This window comes from Schistocerca piceifrons, chromosome 5 (genome assembly GCF_021461385.2).
Source record: "Schistocerca piceifrons isolate TAMUIC-IGC-003096 chromosome 5, iqSchPice1.1, whole genome shotgun sequence".
Taxonomy (NCBI): Eukaryota; Metazoa; Arthropoda; class Insecta; order Orthoptera; family Acrididae; genus Schistocerca; species Schistocerca piceifrons.
The window spans coordinates 202109085-202129321 of NC_060142.1; the positions used below are offsets into that span (position 1 = coordinate 202109085).

General features: G+C 39.7%; 1 protein-coding gene across 2 annotated transcripts in view; it reads right to left on the bottom strand.

The window, feature by feature from the left end:
- The window catches only part of LOC124797912 (TM2 domain-containing protein almondex), a 129851-nt gene that overhangs the window by 102413 nt on the left and 7201 nt on the right, over nt 1-20237 (bottom strand). For both annotated transcript variants that reach the window (XM_047261042.1, XM_047261041.1), the window contains exon 2: nt 8297-8343. In XM_047261042.1, the coding sequence (XP_047116998.1) occupies nt 8297-8343 (47 nt within the window). The remainder of the gene's footprint in view (nt 1-8296; nt 8344-20237) is intronic.

Here is a 20237-nt window from a genome sequence, read left to right on the forward strand (position 1 = left end):
TTGTCTTAAAGTGCTGATAGCGCTTCTTTCCTGTGATACACAAGCAATAAGCAGTAGTTTGATCATAATTTTTAAACACCAATAATTAATATAGAATAATATTCATTTAATTAACACATGTTGAAATAATAAGTATTTTAAAATTTAAATATGGAAAATACAGGATTTTAAAATTTGTGATTTATAAGACTCAATAAAATGAAATTCCAATGCTAGGTTAAAAACACAGAATTCCCTGAGATTTTATGAAATGCCTGAAGAGCCCTGGGATTTCCCCAATTTTTCCAGGAGAATTGCCACCCTGCCATTTCATAAAAGTTATTTATTTATGCAACCTTGGAAGATGTCTTCATACCATTAAACTGAAACAAAGAAGGAATATGTATAAATTGATCTTATCTTAATCATTCTGTCTCGAAATCTGGCAGAAAACCGAAAGATATTCTGGTCATACATAAAGCACACCAGTGGCAAGACGCAATCAATACCTTCACTGCGTGATAACAACGGTGAAGTCACTGAGACAGTGCCACTAAAGCAGAGTTATTAAACACGGTTTTCCGAAACTCCTTCACCAAAGAAGACGAAGTAAATATTCCTGAATTCCAATCAAGAACAACTGCCAAGATGAGAAACATAGAAGTAGATATCGTCAGAGTAACGAAGCAGCTTAAATCACTTACTAAAGGCACGGCCTCTGGTCCCAATTGTATACTAGTCAGGTTCCTCTCAGAGTATGCTGATAAAATAGCTCCATATTTAGCAATTATATACAACCACTCACTCACAGAAAGATCTGTACCTAAAGACTGGAAAATTGCTCAAGTCACGCCACAACCCAAAAAGGGAAGTAGGAGTAATCCACTGAATTACAGGCCTATATCACTAATGTCAATTTGCAATACGGTTTTGTAACATATACTGTATTCGAACATTATGAAGTACCTTGAAGAAAACGATTTATTGACAGAGAGTCAGCACGGTTTCAGAAAATATCGTTCTTGTGAAACACAACTAGCTCTTTATACTCATGAAGTAATAAGTGCTATCCACATGGGGATGTCAAATTGATTCCATATTTTTAAGTTTCCAGAAGGCTTTTCACACCATTCCTCACAAGTGCCTTCTAACCAAACTGCTTGCCTACGCAGTATCGCCTCAGTTGTGCGACTGGATTCATGATATCCTGTCAGAAAGGTCACAGTTCGTAGTAATAGACGGAAAGTCATCGAGTAAAACAGAAGTAATATCTGGCACTCCCCAAGGATGTGTTATAGGCCCTCTATTGTTCCTGATCTACATTAACAACATAAGAGGGAATCTGAGTAGCCGTCTTAGATTTTTTGCAGATGATGCTGTCATTTACCGTCTTGTAAAGTCATCATATGATCAAATTGACTTGCAAAATGATTTAGATAAGATATCTGTATGGTGCGAAAAGTGGCAGTTGACCCTGAATAAGGAAAAGTGTGAAATTATTCAAATGAGTACTAAAAGAAATCAGCTAAATTTCGATTACGTGATAAATCACACAAATCTGAAGGCTGTAAATTCAACTAAATACTTAGGGATTACAATTACAAATAACCTAAATTGGAACAATCACATAGATAATATTGTGGGTAGAGCAAACCAAAGACTGCGATTCATTGGCACAACACTTAAAAGGTGCAACAGGTCTACTCAGGTGGGACTGATGGATGACATCGAAAAAGTACAAAGAAGGGCAGCTCATTTTGTATTACTGCGAAATAGGGGTGATAGTGTCACAGACATGATACGTAAATTGGAGTGGCAATCACTAAAACAAAGGCATTTTTTGTTGCGACGAGATCTTCTCATGAAATTTCAATCACCAGTTTTCTCCTCAGATTGTGAAAACATTCTGTTGGCACCCACCTACATAGGGAGAAATGATCATCACGATAAAATAAGAGAAATCAGGACTCGCACAGAAAAATTTAAGTGCTTGTTTTTCCCGCGTGCCGTTCGAGAGTGGAATGGTAAAGAGACAGCTTGAAGGTGGTTCACTGAACCCTCTGCCAGGCACTTTATTGTGAATAGCAGAGTAACCACATAGATGTAGATGTAGATTTTCAATTTGAAGATGATATTGTTTTGCGCAATTTGCCTGCAGAAGAAATTCAGCGGAAGATGGATGAACAGAACACAGCAAGTGTGACAGTAAGCTTGAAGTTAAATTACAGTAAAATTGAAATAATGTACAATCAGTTTGCCAACAGGGCAAGAGTGAAGAATAAGGATGAAGTTATAGAAAAAGTTTATGAATTTCCATACGTAAGACAGCTGAGAACACCAAGTTGTTGATACATAAAGAAAGAAGGAAGAGGGTAAAAATGGCTTGGAGATCATTTGGAAAACTGAATGCTATATTCAGAAGCAAATTATTAAATGCTCAGACACTTCAATAAATAAAGGTTGCCCAATGAGCATTATAGCTCTCAAATGCGCTCCACTGTTCAGTCATGAACACTTCAGAATGGCATATAGGCCTAAACTGTTCATGCAAAAGACGTTTTGGTGCAACTAGAGCTGCCATTCAGTAAAACTAATACGGACATTTCTGGATACCCTGTGCCAAAGAAAAAAATGTTCGGTGAAACAACAATGTATTCTTAAATGAGCTCAGTAAACATGGAGTTGGAGGCACTGTTTTAACAATCCTCAAATCTTATTTGGAAAACAGAAGGCAGACTGTATCAGTCCATGAAGTACTAGTCATGTGAACTGAAGTTGGAATTTGGCGTGCCACAGGGATTGGTAATGGGCACCCTCCCGTTCCTTGTTTTTGAAAATGATTTAAGCTCTCATGGACAACACTTTCAATTCACAGATGACACAACTCTGTACTCAAAAGGCACTGATGCCAGCAAGGCACAAGGAGTAGCAGACACTTTGTTTGATTCTACAAAGGAAAGGTTTGTTATAAGCAAAATGAAAATAAATGAAGAAAAAATGTAAAAATTGGAATGTATCCTAAGTGAAAAAGGCTACCTGAGCAGTGCAGGAACTACAAAACTTTAGAATTCATGGTGGACAGTAAATTCACTTGGCAAGAACACACTGCACACGTCTGTGACAAACTGCCGTGAGTCATATACCTCCTGAGGAAACTGAAGCAAGTGATATCCGATCCATATCTGCTGATGGTAAATTATTCACTGTTCCATAGCCACATCAGCTATTGCCTGCTACTATGGAGTCACTTTACAGGCTGCAAAAAAATACTGCTACTACAAAAAAAGCAATAAGAATCATAATATCAAGCAGAAAACTGGGCCACAGCAAGTTTCTCAGAGTTATAACAATTTTCAGTCAATATGTCTTCACCTATCTCATGTATGAAACATTCACCAACAGGAGTAACATCACAATAACAACATGCCCAGTAAGGAAATCACAGGCACCTCAAGCTGTTGACTCTCCATGACACAGGAGCTATTAAAAAGTTCAACTGTCTAAATACTGAAATGCAGTCCTTGGAATTGGTGAAATTTTGAGGAAAGATGTCATAAAATCTGCACCAAAAACCTCAGTAATGTTTAAATGAGTACTTTTGACAGTAAAACAACAAATTGGTCTGCCTAAACACACTAAATGAAATGAAGTGAACATGAACTTGATAAAAAGCTCTCACTCTGTATATCATCAAGTGTTATGCTATACTTATGCAAATTTGTTTTTGTAGTATTATGCATAATTATGCCAATTTATTCTTGTATTATAATGCTTGAGTAATCTTGAACTTGTAACACTGAAGCAGTCTATCCAATCTTGACTGACAAACGACATAGCTATGATAATAAATACACCCATTTCATTTTCATAACTAATATACTGAAAACAACAATATCAAAAGCCATGTTGGTATCAATTAGAGCTACAATGGTCTTTTCACACTTGGCCATGGCATGTTTGATGTTGTTAGTCACTTTGATTAATGCATTTCCTGTTATTGTGTTTTCAGAAGCCTTACATATTTATCGTGGATGTCTGCCTTTCAGCTGTTCAATTTTTTAGATCCTGTGGGTAATCTGCTAGTAGGCCTACGGTCACCTGGTGATCCTGAGTTATCATTCTTGGGTATAGGTCAAGTTAAGCTTTGTTTCCACTCAGCAGGATATGTACCACTTATAAAAGAGATAAAAGATGTCTGTGTAAGAACTAGAATATAATTTTTGGCACTGTTTTTAATTAGGTCATTTCCACACCATCATTACTTACTGCCGCAGAAGAGATCCTCCCATTCTGGGTATGTTCCAAGGAAAAAGAGTTATGCTACGAAGGTGAAATAATATGGCAGGTAATTTATCACAACTTGAGAGCTGATTGCTGTTAACAAAAACTCATTCAACTTATTTGCAGGTGCTTGTATTTAACAGTTTCAAAGTTCAGTAACGAATTTTCCAAATTATGTGCAGCAAGATTTTGATTGACAAAATTTTTACAGGTTGAAACAACTGACATTTACCCAATTGTTAATGAACTATCTTATCATTATACACAATTTATGGAAACAAACAATGTAGCAGCTCTGACACGTGTTCATACAAAGCAGTGGCAGTGAGGTTTATTAATGATTACTTGAGAGAATGTTATAAGAGTATGTTACAAGATGTGCTAAAGGACAAAGTATTTACAGACAGAGATGCTGATGACAAATACTGTTTATTCCATAATAAATTTGTGTGACATTTGAAAGTTGCTTTCCTAGAAAGTTATCCAGAAAATCCATTAAAAAAACAAGCAGGCAATGGATAACTAAGGGAATTAAAAATTTATGTAAGAGGAAGGGGGACGTTTAAGGCCGTAATTAGTCAAGATCCAACATTGCCTGCATACTGCAGAAAATACGGTAATGTTTTAAGTGAAGTCATTAAAATGTCCAGGAATCTGCACATCATGATAGAAATTAATAATGCACACAATGAGATAAAAACTATATGGAATACTGTGAAACAGGAGATAAGACATCAGTCAGTGCACAAGATACTACCACAATTAAACCGAATGACAATTTTGTGATTGATAATTCCAATTTATAAGTATTTTTAACAATCATTATGTAGCAGCAAAAATAGGATTAAACAGTTCAGTTGCAGAAGAACAGAATATATTAAAAATGTTACTCCACCTAATGTTAAGCAACTAGAAGTAGCACCAGTATCCTTCACAAAACTTAACAGAATTACAAAAATCTAAAATTGACAGCTCATATGGTGTTGACAGAATTTAAAACAAAATTCTGAAGAGTTATTCTAACTTAAAAAGTAATGCCCTTAGTGGTACACATAACGCATCACTGGCACAGGGAATTTTTTGACAGATTAAAATATGTAATTTTTAAACTTCCTACAAGAAAGACTTAAATAATTGTTATCCAATTTACTCAACAACATCGTAATCCAAAATCTTGAAAATGTAATCTATTAAACAGTAGTTTCACATTTAAGTAAAAACAATTTACTCGGCACCTCAGTGTTTGGATTCCAGAAGGGTTGCTCGGCTGATGATGCTATTTACACATTCACTATTAAATATTACAAGTGTTTAATAATATTCAACTGGTTGGAGTCATACTTAACAATCCAAACATAAACATTTGTGCTGGGTAATTCAAACAATACTGGAAGGAAAGAGACTTTTAGTGACAGGATAGAAATCACAGAGGCAGTCCCACACAGTTCAATTTTGGGTCCAACCCTATTCCTTAAATAAGTGAATGGTCTTCCATCTAATTTTCATCATGCAGAATGGGTACATTTTGCAAACAATACTAGTGTTATAATAAATCTCACTGAGAGAACGAAATACACGAAATGGTTAATGACTTTTTCGAAGAATTACTAAGTGGTTCTCTGAAAATTGACTATCACATCTTTAGAAAACACACTATATTCAGTTCTGTACAACAAGTAAGAATCACAGCTAACGACTGATGCAGCACATGAATAGTAGTCAGTAAACAGGGCACAATGATCCAAATTTTTGGGTGTACATATAGATGAAAACTGGAACTGGTAGAAGCATATTACTGTGCTGATGAAATCTATCATAAAAAAATAAAAAAATCAGAACACACACACACACACAGTAAATAAATAAATAATCATTTGCTCAATAACACAGAATGTCTAACTGGTAACAAAACAGTTTTAAATCTAACCTAAAATTGTTTTTTCTGCACAACTACACTAACTCACGGAAAATTTTTATTTTACAAAACCCTCATTTTTAAGTGTGGTTACACAAGTAGGATTGAAAAATAGCATTTTCATTAATGCTAAAAATACTAAAGTATACGTCCTGTAAACTGACTCGTTCCACACCATTTCAATAAAAAGATCAAATGATCGATGGAATATGTAGCTAATTAGCTAACTTATGCCAAAGTACCACAGGTTTTTCAGAACAGTTCTGCAAGATACACTTCACTGTATACAACAGGATGGATAGTCCCAATTTTGTTGTTTTACTGTGTTGTGTTCTGGAGCTTCTCCAAATACTTCAGGAAGATCAGCTGTTGGATTTTACATGAATCTTCTATATGTAGAGTCATCCATTAATGATCTGGCATAGCATTGCAGTCACCTATGGAGCAGGAGCTCCGTTTACTTTGACTGAAAGTAGAGGACTGTGTGCAGTAAGTGTATGATTGAATGCCCAGATTATACTGTATAATGTTTGGTCCTTGCTTATGTCTTGCTGTCATGATTGCATGGTTCCATGACTGACCTGTTATAAATTTCTGTACATCATTAGGTGACCCTTTCCTCTGGCAGTCTGGAGTGAGCACGTCAAGAATACTACACAATGGGAAGAAAATTCATTTGTCTTCTTCACTGCAATTATATCTATGAGGGCACCACAAGATGGTGTGTGATAGGTTGAATCCATAGGTATTATATCATTAGATTGAAACAAGGTTGAATCCATAGGTATTATATCATTAGATTGAAACAGTCTCCTTAAATTGTCTGCAAAGCACAATTTTAGCTGTAGGGCTTTATCTGTGTCTCTCATACTGATTACATGCTCATACTGCGACAAGAGTGAAAATAATGCTGACTGAATGGAAGATCTCATACTGATTTTGGATGGCTCATAGTTTTTTTTTTTTTTTTTTTTTTTTGGGGGGGGGGGGGGGGGCGGAGGTGGCAACAAGAACCCTGCTTATCCTTCACCATTAGCTTCCACTGTATTTTATATCTACTATTTCAAATCAGCGTGAACATAATAATCTACATTACCCCCAGATGAATTATACAATTAACCCTCAGAAGCTTATAACCTGAGAGACTGACAGAGTCAGAGATATTTGATCTTTGACAAACAATGACTGGGAAATTCAACTGGTGATACAGTTTGTAAAACTCATCAAAATGAGGCAACAACAACTGCACATTCAAACAATTTAATACCAAAGTTGTGTTGGTGCTGCTAAATACGATCTGGTGTTAAGAAAGCCCGGTGCATATGCAGTACCACATCAAGGTGGGAAAGCTTACTTGGGCCAGATCATTCCAACAGTCTTGGACAGTGTGTGGAACATTGCCACCACACTGGGTTACAATAGGCTTGAACATTATGGTGACAAAGCAATGCTTGATCAAGATAGAGCTTTAGATTTTATGTTTAGAAGGTAGTCAGGTGGTAAACTGAAATATTATGTCACAATATTACAAAAAGGAAAGTCGCCACTGACCATATAGCAGAGAAGCTGAGTAACAGATAGGCACAACAAAAAGATTGTTACAAATAAAGCTTTCGGCTCGTAAGGCCTTCGTCAAGAATACTGACAGTGTGGTTACAGTTGCCTGAGACTGCAAGCATGAGTATAAGGCCTTCGTCAAGAATACTGACAGTGTGGCTACAGTTGCCTGAGACTGCAAGCATGAGTGTGTGTGTGTGTGTGTGTGTGTGTGTGTGTGTGTGTGTGATTTTTGATGAAGGCCTTATGGGCCAAAAGTTTTATTTGTGACAATCTTTTTGTTGTGCCTATCTCCACCGTACAGTAAATGGCAACTTTCCTTTTTGAAATATTATGTCAAGTTTATTTTATTATCTGGGAGCAAAACTGAGAATATTATACAATATTTTCATTGGGTTTTAGTCCGCTAAGTAAAAAATGACTGGTACTAGACTGAACACATTCATTCTAAAGAATATGTGAGGAAAGTGTGTAACAAGTGAGAGGTGTTTCCCATTTGTTTTTATCTTACATGGTATTAGTTCATTATGTGCAAAACAAAGAAATTACTCCAAAACTTACTACCTTCTTTTCTGGTGCCTGAGGAGTTTTGTCTTTGGCCACGTCTTCATCTGAAACACAAATATTTGTATGAAATTTTGACTATTGAGAGAAAAATTACGAAGAAGAAAACACAAATCTACAGCGATAAAATAAAAGGCCCAGACACAAAATTTCTCTAATGGGAGAATAGAAATATTAGTTTAATTAAAGAATTGAACAAAATCTTTGATGAACTGCAGTAGATTCTCTATCATGACATGAACATAGATTTTTTACTGACTGAATGGGTTTTCCAGACTCAACACCATGGTCATCAGACCATTTATTATCCTAATCAATGAGCTAAAAGAACTGTTTTGTGGATAATATATAGGGTATCAGAAAAATACATATACAAAATTTAGTGTTTAGAAGAGACTAAAGAAACACTTTTTCGATGTGACAAAAAGTGCTTCTTTTTACTTTCTCTGAACACACTGAAATTTTGTAAACTTAAATTTTTTTTACGCTTTTCAGATAGAGTTGAGCCAATGACTGTTACACTGTCACAAGGGTATGCTCCAGATAGTGTTGTACCATTTGTGACTATGAGGCACGAAAGATGTTCTCTTTAGTCTCAGTGATTCACTTCTGAGACAGGAGGCTGGGATAGTATAAAGGGCAGAGCTGCAATGTTTGGGCCAAACTGATCGATATATTTACAGGATTCACAATGATAATGTTCGCAACGATCAGACGACCTGCGACCCACATGACCTGAAATACTTCCTGCCATATCCTGCTTTGTGACACTGTTTAGGCCTGCGCAGAGCAGTGCACAAGCAGTTCACATCGAGCCAGAGCTACAGACGGACATCTGCTCCACTACGACACCGTTGCCTGCAGCCGACCAGCTGCCTCCTCGACAGACACTTTCTGGCCTCTGCAGCTCTGTCACTGGCCCAGAGTCTCTCTGGTTGGATGTAGTAACCTGGTTCACGAATTTTGGTAGAACATAGACTGTATTCCATTTTTCCATTAATTTGTGGGAACGTAACCAAGTTCAAGACTGAGTTGTTGGACAAAGGCCTTCAGGCTGTCAAGTCATTTCTGAATGTCAATTGTTTTTGGTATGTCAGAATAAACAAACATAATATTTTTCTTCTCTTCTCTCTCTCTCTCTCTCTCTCTCTCTCCAATAAACTACATTTGACGAAAGTTAGTGACTTTAGTTCAGCCTTCACTGGTGACGAGGTTTATTTAACACTTACATTTGTGCCAACAGTGCTGGGTAGGAACTTGTGAGTGCCTTCCTTCCCTGAGAAAATATTTCGTGTGTTCAATATCTGAAACCTTGGATATGACTTCACAGGTTCTGCTCACCCTGCAACACATGCAGCAAGTTTTTCAAGCCACGATGGCAGGGTTGTTGTGTTGTCTGCAGCAGCGCTGAAAGTCTCCCATTGCCTCTCTCACATAGACACCATGGTGAAGAACTTCTGCACTTCGGCTCCAACGTTCCTACCGCTCATCAAACTCAAACTGTGGGCCAACTACATTGCGTGGATGGAGCAACACTTCTTGGTCCACAGTATCTCCAGTTATGAGCACCAATGCGCATTCTTGTTAGCTTATGCTAGACCTGAGATCTATGAACTGGTACAACATGAACCTGGAGGCTGAACCCCACACCCTTCCTTATGACCAGGTTAAGTCCAGTTTGTGTGCTTATTTTGATTCCCAAGTGCATGTCACCAGAAACTCCCTAGACAATCTTATAGGGAATGGATTGTCCAGTTGCAGGGTCTCTCCCGGGACCGTGGTTTTGAGTGGCAGAATCTACCCTGCCACAGGTCTTATTCAGCCATCTTAATGATGCTATTGGTGTACTCCCCAGATGACGCACTCTGGGCAAACTTGTCAAAATTGAAGGGCCCCTCTCTAGAGGCATGTTTGCCACTCATCATGTCCTCTGAGAAATTAGCATGTCTGACGACAGCACTGCATGACCGGTCTCAGGTCTCTGCTGCTGGAGCCACCTGTTATTCCCTGCCACATGCCCGGCCAGAGTGGCAACTGTCTCACAACAACCAGGTACCCATGCAATTGTCTTCCTGTAACCAATGTTTTGTGTCACACCCCTGTCACTAACGCCATTATCGGTGGGTGAAATGTACAGCTTTTTCTAAATCAGGTCACAGGGCAGAAGTATGTAAGTCTAACAAAATGTTGGTGAACTACATGTGTGTCAATCTGCTGTATGCTGAAACACAAGGCAGAAATTAGCCTTTTCCTGATGTCATTTATGTCCAATCAATGTTTACCCCACCACACAGTCTTTCCCTGACAGTCTCCATTGCAGGTGTGCATCTCCACCTCCAACTTGACACAGGTTCCTCGGCCACAATCATTGACTGGTACTCCCATCAGCAGGCACGTGTCCCATCCCTCCAGCCTGTGGATTTCCCGATGTGGTTGTACAATAATGGCATCATCCATTTTTCAGGCCCGTTCACAGTTACCATCCAATACGGAGATCACTCCATCGAGGTGTGCATCCTAGTGGTAGATGTCCCCAGGGGCTGTAAATTTATTTGGAATGATCTATATAGTGCACTGGGCCTCAAAATCCGTGATTCCACACCTACAGTCCATTCCCTCAGCATGTCGGGTCTCCTGGAAGATTTATTTGCTGGTTTTAATTCCGTGTTTTCACAGCCCTCACAGCCCGACAGGCATCAAATGTTTTGACGCTCATATCACCCTGCTCCCATTCGCTATCCCCAAATTTTTCGAGATGCACAATGTGCTCTTTGCCCCCCCCCCCCCCCAATAAGTTGCACCTTGAACACCAGTATTTGCAAGACAAAGGCCTCCTCCCCAGTCTTTAATAGTCGGTAGGCGATGCCTATTGTCCTGGTTGAGAAGCCAAATAGTACTTGCAAATTTGTGGTGATTTCTCCAACACAATCAACCCTAAGTCCGTGGTCAATTCCTACCCCATCCCTAAAGTAGATGACATTTTGAACCCGCTTGGGGTGGTACTATTTTTGCCAAGATTGATCTGAAGAATGTCTAACTCCACTCCCCTTGGATGAGGAATCCCAGCAGAAACTGATCATCAATACATCTTTCAGCCTCTGTCAACACAATCGCCTCCCATTTGGAATCGCTAGCGCCCCAGCCATTTTTCCACCATTACCTAGAAACTCCGATTTATGATGTTCTATGTGCTGTGAATTACCTAGATGAAATCGTTGCCGCCAGCACTGATGCATCAGAACTTGCCAAGAACTTAGAAGCGTTGTTTTCCATGCTTCAGAATGCAAACCTTCACTGCAATATGGACCAATGCAGTTTTTCGTCAAGCAAGTCGAATAGCTGGAGCACATCCTCAGCACAGTAGCCATTTGTCCCATGCCACAAAATGTGAAGGCGACCTAAGTGTTACCCCAAGCCAGTGATGTTCGCTAGCTCAAATCTACGCTGGGGCAGTTAAATTATCACCAAAAATTCATTCCTCAAGCAGCAGCCACAGTGGAATCTCTCCAAAACCTCCTCCAGGGAAACTTCAAGTGGGAATGGACAGCCACATGTGCAATAGCTTTTGGGGAAATGAAGCAGGTTCTCCTCTGTCCCTTCCTGATTCATGGGGTGCAGTGACCCATTTTATTCCTTTCAGAGACCCTCTCATCGGCCCAAGGCCATCTAGCCAAATCAAGGATGAGGCACTGGCCACAAAAAGTTTCATGACTATGTCTAGGGGAGACAACTTACTTTACTTACAGATCACAAGCCACTGTTGCCCCTTTTTAAGGCCTCCGCATCCCCTCCCACTAAGATGACCTACCACCTCCAGCGTTGGGCACTGTTTTTGTCAGCCTGCAACTATGTCATCCAATACCTCCCCATCACCTGTCATACCAAAGTGCATATTTTGTATCTTTTATTGGTAGGTCAGGACCCAGATTTCAACAGGGATTCAGAAGTGTGTTTTCACCGGAATGACGACGAAGAAGCCGCTGTTGCCTGTCTCTCGCTACACACATCACTAATGGTTCCACACTCCTTGAATGACCCTGCTATCGGGTAAGCTCCACACCTGGTCAAGCATGGGTGGCTTGCTGATTGCTGCAGCCTCGCTGACGCAGACGTCCAAGCTTACTGCCACTGGTGCGACAAGTTGCCTATTCTGTGTGGTGTAGTTCACCTACGGCATGAGAGCAACTGCACTCGGGTGGTGGTTCTGGCATCTGTCCAGCAATGGGTGTTGGCCCTCCACCATGAAGGGCACTGGGAAGTGGTCCTCACCAAGCGTTTAGCTCACCAGCACGCCTACTGTCGAGGTATTGATGCGACAATCACTCACCTGGTGTCCACATGTGCCACCTGCCAGAGCAAGCAAGCAAGTCACGCCACCCTGCCATTTCTTCCCATGGCCAGATGCTGTAGTGTCTTGGTCCCGCCTCCACCCGGGTTTTGTTGGACCATTCCTGGGCCATACATGACTCACAGCGGTGGATGCTGGTACTGGTTTTCCCTATGTTTCCCGCATGCCCAGAACCACCTCCAATCATACCATTTGGAGCTTGGCCACAATTTTTTGCACTGAGGGATTGCCGGAAACTTTCGTTATGGATAACAGGGTCCAATTTACTTTCAACAAATGTTGCTACTTTTGTGAAATGAATAGCATTCACTTACCTCATACTGCTCTGTTCCATCTGGTCTCTAACAGTGTGCATGAACGCCACGGGACGTCTAGCAGTCCGCCCGTACACAGCCAGCACCTGGTCCTGTAGTCCAGCCCACATTCATTCCCAGAAACGATGCCTATGGATGTGGAGATTGTCCCGTCCCCTCTCCTTACTGCCTGGAGCAAAGTCCCAGGATGTTGACTTGAGCTCTCTCTGTACCAGCCCGCGGCATATGGAGGGGGAGGGGGGGGGGGGGGGGCAGGCGAGTGACATGCTGTGGCATTCTGCTCACATGGCCAGCAACCCATCGGGCACAACAACATCTTGGGTTGTCTACATGCCACAGAACCGCTCTGCCCCAAAGGAGTTTTGCAGCAGTTACACTAGGTAGCCCTATCAGTGCCACCATGGGTCACGATCTGTGAGAGATCTATTTCCATCCGTGACCCACATGACCTAAAGTAGTTGCTGCGATATCCTGTTGCATGACAGTATTTAGGCTCGCGCACAGCCAGTTCGTGTCGAGTCTGAGCTACAGATGGACATCCGCTCCATGACGACGACCATTGCCTGCTGTCGATGAAAAAAATACCTGCTGCTGACCAGTGCCTCCTCAACGAACATTGCCTGGCCTCTGAAGCTCTGCCACTGGCCCAGTCTGTGGTTGAATGTTGTAACCTGGTTCATGCATTTTGACAGAACATTGATTGTATTGTATTTTCCCCAAGGATCTATATCACTATACAATCATTAAATGTCAACTTTTAGGGAATTTGGTCTCCATGTGCAGCAGCAAAACTTTGTAAATATTAGTTTGTGGAAACACAACAAAGTGCAAGACTCTCAGTTGTTGGACAAAGCCCTTCAGTCTGTCAATCATGTTTGAATGTTAATTGCATTTGGTTTGTTGGAAAGATGATCATACCATTTTTCTTCTCTCTCTCTTTCGCAAATAAACCACATTCATGGAAAATTAGTGACTTTAGTTCAGCTTATGGTGGATTCTTTATCCCTGATAACAGGCGACAGCGGGGAAAGATGGAGTTCAGAGCAGACACTATGTATGCAAACTGTGGCTCTGACTCCAAACCTGGGCCTCTGTTGTGGAAGATAGACTACCAGGAAAAAGGAGTTACAGCACCTTCTTATGAGGAAGTAAGAAGCCAAGGGGTATAAGTGACATTTTCGGAAAAAAATGAGTTAAGTGCAGAAATGAGTTCCTAATATGTGTAAAATTATGGTGGCCAAGAGTTACAAGTGTATCTCTGTCTGGGGCTGCAATCTGGCGGCAGAAAATTTAACTACTTGCAGAAACGGGTGTATTGTTTGGTGGTCTAGGGTTATATGGCAATAATGGTGGTGCATGCATGTGAATGCAGTGTTACTGTTATGAAGTGAAGTTCGTTGTTTCATTGCATATAAGTGTTTACTGTCTTTCATCAATAAATATGAATATTATAATATTATTTTTATTGTAAATTGGACATAAAATATGAGAGAGAACAGTAACTATGACATCTCCAGAAGGGGACTTTTCTGACAGCTCCGAAGGTGTTTAATTAAGTACACCATTAATATTATTGCCTCGTGTTTAAATAAAACACTTCAAAAATACGTATATTTTATATTTAAAGTGAAAAGCTGTTGATATTATTCAGACCAGACAGACGAAGATGATATTTCATATGAACCAGAGGTAGATAGTGTAGATACTGACTCCAGGGAGAACTCTAGTGATGAAGGTAATTTTCTATAATTGATGCAATATGAGCAGTAAACTAAGTTACAGTTTGTAAAAATTTTCCTGGCAGAGTAGCTCCTTTCTCCTGATTGATATTTCTCGGTGGAAGTCAGAGTGCATTGTGCTGTTTTCTGCTTGCAGACACTGCCAAACGTAGTACGCAACTGATTATAAGTGCTACGAAAGATTTATTCATTAATTCCACATTCTTTAACACTAGTCAGAACTACATTACTTTGACAGTGAATATCTGTATAATATTTTCCTTTCTGAAGCACTGTTACTGCCGTGCATCGTTAATTCCTACCATAGTGAATTATTAATGTGAAGTTGACAGTATTACACAGAGCTGTCTCCCCTCATCTTTCCTCACCCCACAGCCATGTTGGTGCATTTTCTTGTTCACATTTTCATCTTGCTGCCCAGAAAAGTTTTACAAGCTGTGTATTTACCATTAATTTTCAAATAATGAGAAATCAAAACAAATTTCATTACCTGAAAAAGTAAAACTAACCAGGTTAGCATACTGCTCTATACTTTTTCCATTTCAGACGAAAATGAGGGGTCTGATGAAAATGAGGTAAACAGTGGAGGGCACAAAGCTTCTAAGAGAGTAAAGCATGTGGGGAGAAAAAAAACCACAAAGGACTCATTTATGGAAAAGTCTAGTATCATCTACAAAACATAATGAAGGCAAAGAATATGTGGATTACAAAGGAAAGTTGCACAAAGAAAGAAAGGTAAGAGTGTAAAATCACAACTGCCAATTCAAGTGCAATCAAAACATCAGTCAACAAACAAGACAGGAAGTATTTAATGAATATTGGAGTCTTGGTAACTGGGACTTGCAAACCTCCTTCTTATACTCTTCTGTTACTGTCAGTGAGCAAAATAGAAGGAAAGGAACTGCTACAAAAAGAAAATCTATTAGTTGCCAATATTCTCTCCAGGGTAAAAAGAGTTTGCAAAGAGTGAATGAGCCCCTAGACATATACACACATTAAATGTATGCAATGACACAATTTTTACATTATAAACAGACATTAGTTTAGAAATAACCCCTTAGAAAATAACAAAAATTATGATGTCACTAGAAGGTGGAGATTCTTCTGGCTACATATAAGCCAAATAATGCAGGACCTTAGCTTAACAAAAATTAAAGTATAGTTAATGATTGTGTTGCTCAGAGACATAATACAAATCAGTCATAGGATCAAAGCAGAATTAATTGTAAGACCAGCTCTGTAAGAAGTGTTCAGTGAAGTTGATATAAGATCTTACTGGGTTTGTTTTCAAACAAAACCTCAAAATGTTTTGAGTCTTCATAAAATCAGTCAACAGAACAATGTTGCCTAAATGCTTGTAACAACAATAGTATTGAAACAGAAGATAAAATGAAGATGAGCATGGTAAATTCTGTCTTTCCAAACCACTTCAATACAGATCACAATGCAGTTCCTATGATCAACCATCATATGTATGTGTGAGCGACATATGAAAATAATTAAGCATGTAATTGAAAATTAGTACAAATCGTTCAATACAAGAAAGGTAACATGGGCTGATCATGTGCAGCACCTGATCCTCCTCCTAACATCAGTTTACCATAGGTCACAGGAACATCGAGGCATTTCATGTAAACTGACGGAAGCCAGATGCTGTTTCGGTGTACAAGAAGTGTTGTAATACCAATGATCAGACCTATACATATATCTCACTAGTGTCAATGTCTTGTGGCATTGTGGGACATATATTGCACTCATGTACAAGGACACTAAAAATGCAGTGAGTGAAGCAGTCAAAATGGAATACAGACATCTAAAAAATGAGATTGACAGTATGTGCGAAAATAGCAAAGCATTTTTATCATTGGATTGTGCCATTTTGTTTTGGTTCTCTAGCAGTGTGCTACAGTACTGTGATGGTTTCAGAGTGTGCCAGGAATACCAATATACTACGTGATCAAAAGTATCTGGACACCCCCAAAAAATACGTTTTTCATATTAGGTGCACTGTGCTCCTACCTATTGCCAGGTACTCCATATCAGCGACCTCAGTAGTCATTAGGCATTGTGAGAGAGCAGAACGGGGCGCTCCGCGGAACTCTCGGACTTCGAACCTGGTCAAGTGACTGTGTGTCACTTGCGTCATACGTCTGTACGCGAGATTTCCACACTTCTAAACATCCCTAGGTCCACTGGTTCCGAGTGATAGTGAAGTGGAAACGTGAAGGGACACATACAGCACAAAAGCATACAGGCCGACCTAGTCTGTTGACTGACAAAGACCTCGCTTGGTGTAAGGAGTGTAAACATTGGATGACTGAACAGTGGAAACATGTTGTGTGGAGTGACAAATGAAGGTACACAATGTGGTGATCTGATGGCAGTGTGTGGGTATGGCGAATACCCAGTGAATGTCATCTGCCAGCGTGTGTAATGCCAACAATAAAATTTGGAGGCAATGGTGTTATGGTGTGGTTGTGTTTTTCATGGAGGGGGCACCCTTGTTGCTTTTTGTGGCACTATCACATCACGTGCCTACATTGATGTTTTAAGCACCTTCTGGCTTCCCAGTGTTGAAGAGCAATTTGGGGATGGCGATTACGCCTTTCAACACGACTGAGCACCTGTTCATAATGTACGGCCTGTGGCGGAGTGATTACACGACAATAACATCCCTGTAATGAACTGGTCTGCACAGAGTCCTGACCTGAATCCAACCTTTGGAATGTTTTGGAACGCCGACTTTGTGCCAGGTGTCACTGATCAACATCAATACCTCTCCTCAGAGCAGCATTCTGTGAAGAATGGGCTGCCATTCCCCAAGAAACCTTCCAGCACCTGACTGAACATATGCCTGTAAGAGTGAAAGCTGTCATCAAGGCTAAGGGTGGGCCAACACCATTTTGAATTCCAGCATTACCAATGGAGGGTGCCGAGAACTTTTAAGTCATTTTCAGCCAGGTGTCCGCATACTCTTGATCACATAGCGTATGTACTTTCAAACAAACAAAAAATTGATTACATAATAATATTATGAGGTGATAATTCAAACTCACTTGCAGTCAATCAGCACCTGGTGCAGAGATTGGCAACAAACTTTAACAATAAACAAACGTAATGCAAGTAAATAGATAAAAATATAGAGGATCATTTGCCTACAAAATTGGTGATCAGTCAGCGGAAGCAGTCACTATCTTCATCTATCTAGAAGTTTCTGAACAGAGTAATTTAAGCTGGAATAATAATACAAATTTAACAGTGGAGACGGCAGATATGCCAGACTCAGATTTACTGCAAGAATCCTAAAGAAGTGTAATTCTTGCACAAGACAAGTCACCTACAAGACTCTTGTTTGACTACTTCTGGAGCATTGTTCATCAATACAAGACCCTTGCCAAGTTAGATTAATGGAAGAAATACAAAAAATTCAAAGTAGAGATGCACGATTCTTCACAAGTTTCCTTGGTCAATGTGAGAATTCTGCAAAGATTATCAATGAACAGTCGTGGGAAACATTACAAGAAAGACATTGTACACTACAACTTTCAAGAGCCCACAAACCAAAAAGAGTAAAAAGTATACTATTTCCTCCATATAATATTGTGGAAAGGTTACGATTCCAAAACTTGAAACATTAGGGCTCATGTGGAAGATTATTAACACTATGAACAGAATAGGTAAGGGAAAAGAGGGTGGATGAGATGGGTACACTGTGAATCATTCACTGCACTCCATATGGTGTGCTGTGAACTACAGTTAAAGATGTAAAGTTGAGAACTTAAAATGAAATACTCATTTTTCACAGCCTCTCAGTTCTGCTTTCAAAAGCAATTCTCTACAAAAAGAGATACATGTGATCTTACTGGCAGAGCTAAACAAAAGTTGTCCAGTTCCGTGACTTCTAACCTCTGACTGTACAGAGGCTGAAATGTTAAGTGGGAAGCTAAAATGTCATAAAAATCACAAAAGGAATGAAGAGGACCACACTGGCAAATTTGTATCACAAGAAAAAAGCTGAACTCACAACAAAGGAACATAAAATGTGGAGACATTCATGATTTGGTATTGGATCCAATTTTATTCCTAACTTCTGTAATTTCCTTCCATTGGCTTATTGGACTCTTCAACAACTATGGTTCTTATTCTATCACCTTATGCGCGTACATCCGAGACAACAATATTTCTTGTTCTGATATTTCAGCTGCTCACCACACCAACACCTTGATGATGAGTCAGTGACTGAACTAAAACCACTTGACACAATGGTACACTGTGGAGTGAATGCACCTGCAGCAGATACGGCACTCAGCACAGGAGTGCCAGTCATAAGAAAAGTTTAGTCAGCAAATCCCTAGTGTTTACAAATTACTTTGTTAATTATTAAGATGGATGAATGTGTTGGAATGCTGGACAACGATGACTCACAATAAAAATTCCTCCGAGGGGGCAGACATAAAATGACAGAATTTTTTCAGCTGCAAACAATATTCCTTACTGACAAGGCTATTAAAATCATGAGCCCAAACTCAACCATACCAGGAGCAATGCGGTTCCATCTTAGCAGGCTTATTAGATTTAGAAGTGATCTCAGTAAACTTAGTCTTTGGATCCAGGTGTATGCCAAGTTAAAATGGAGTCACCCATCAGGTAAATGAATCAAGAGCTTCAGTTCAGCAATTTTACACATTGAAATGTAACTGTCACTCCACGTTGCCTTGCAGAATTGCGCAATGAGGGAATACAACTAAAGAAAAGACAGTGTTTATTCCAGAAAAGGGAACAAAACTGTTTAGATAATCAGTCAAACAAATATCTATTAATTCTTATGCCAACTTCAAATACACTTATTATTTAATAACAATTTCTTGGTAACAGTAATCCTTTTCACAAGAATGTTCAAGCTTGTCCAGGACATAGAAACTGGTCAATATCATGGTGCATCTATTCAAGTTGCTCTCATATGACAATACAGTAAGTTGAGAATTTCTACTAGTTCAAAAACATATATGATTATTGACTCCTACGAATTAACTGATCATCTACCTCAAAAATGGAATACCTTTTTAAGTTAGTAGCCCAACAAGTAGCAACACTTACTGTAAACAGATCTTTGTTCCTACAGAAAAGAGATAAGTATTGTTGTACACAAATATCAATGCAGGCAAAGTCAGATTGTTACTTATCGCAAAGAAGACACGTTAAGCTGCAGACAGGCACAGTTAAGATTCTTACATTAAGCTTTCGACCACAGCCTTCATCACTAAAAGAGACACACACACCACTCATACATATAAGCAAGCACATCTCATGCACACATGACCACCAACTCCAGCATATCAGTCCGGAATGCAGCTATCACATGAGAGGCAAGCAGCAAGTTGGAGAGGGCAGGCAAGGGATAGCAGTGTATGGGCAGAGTGAGAGAAAGACGAACGCTGTCTGGTGGTGTGTAGACGGAGTACAATGGCAACAGGTGCAGTGTCAGGAGATTGTGGGGCAGGGATGTGGGGAAAAAAAGAAGCAAAAAAGGGGAGGAGCGG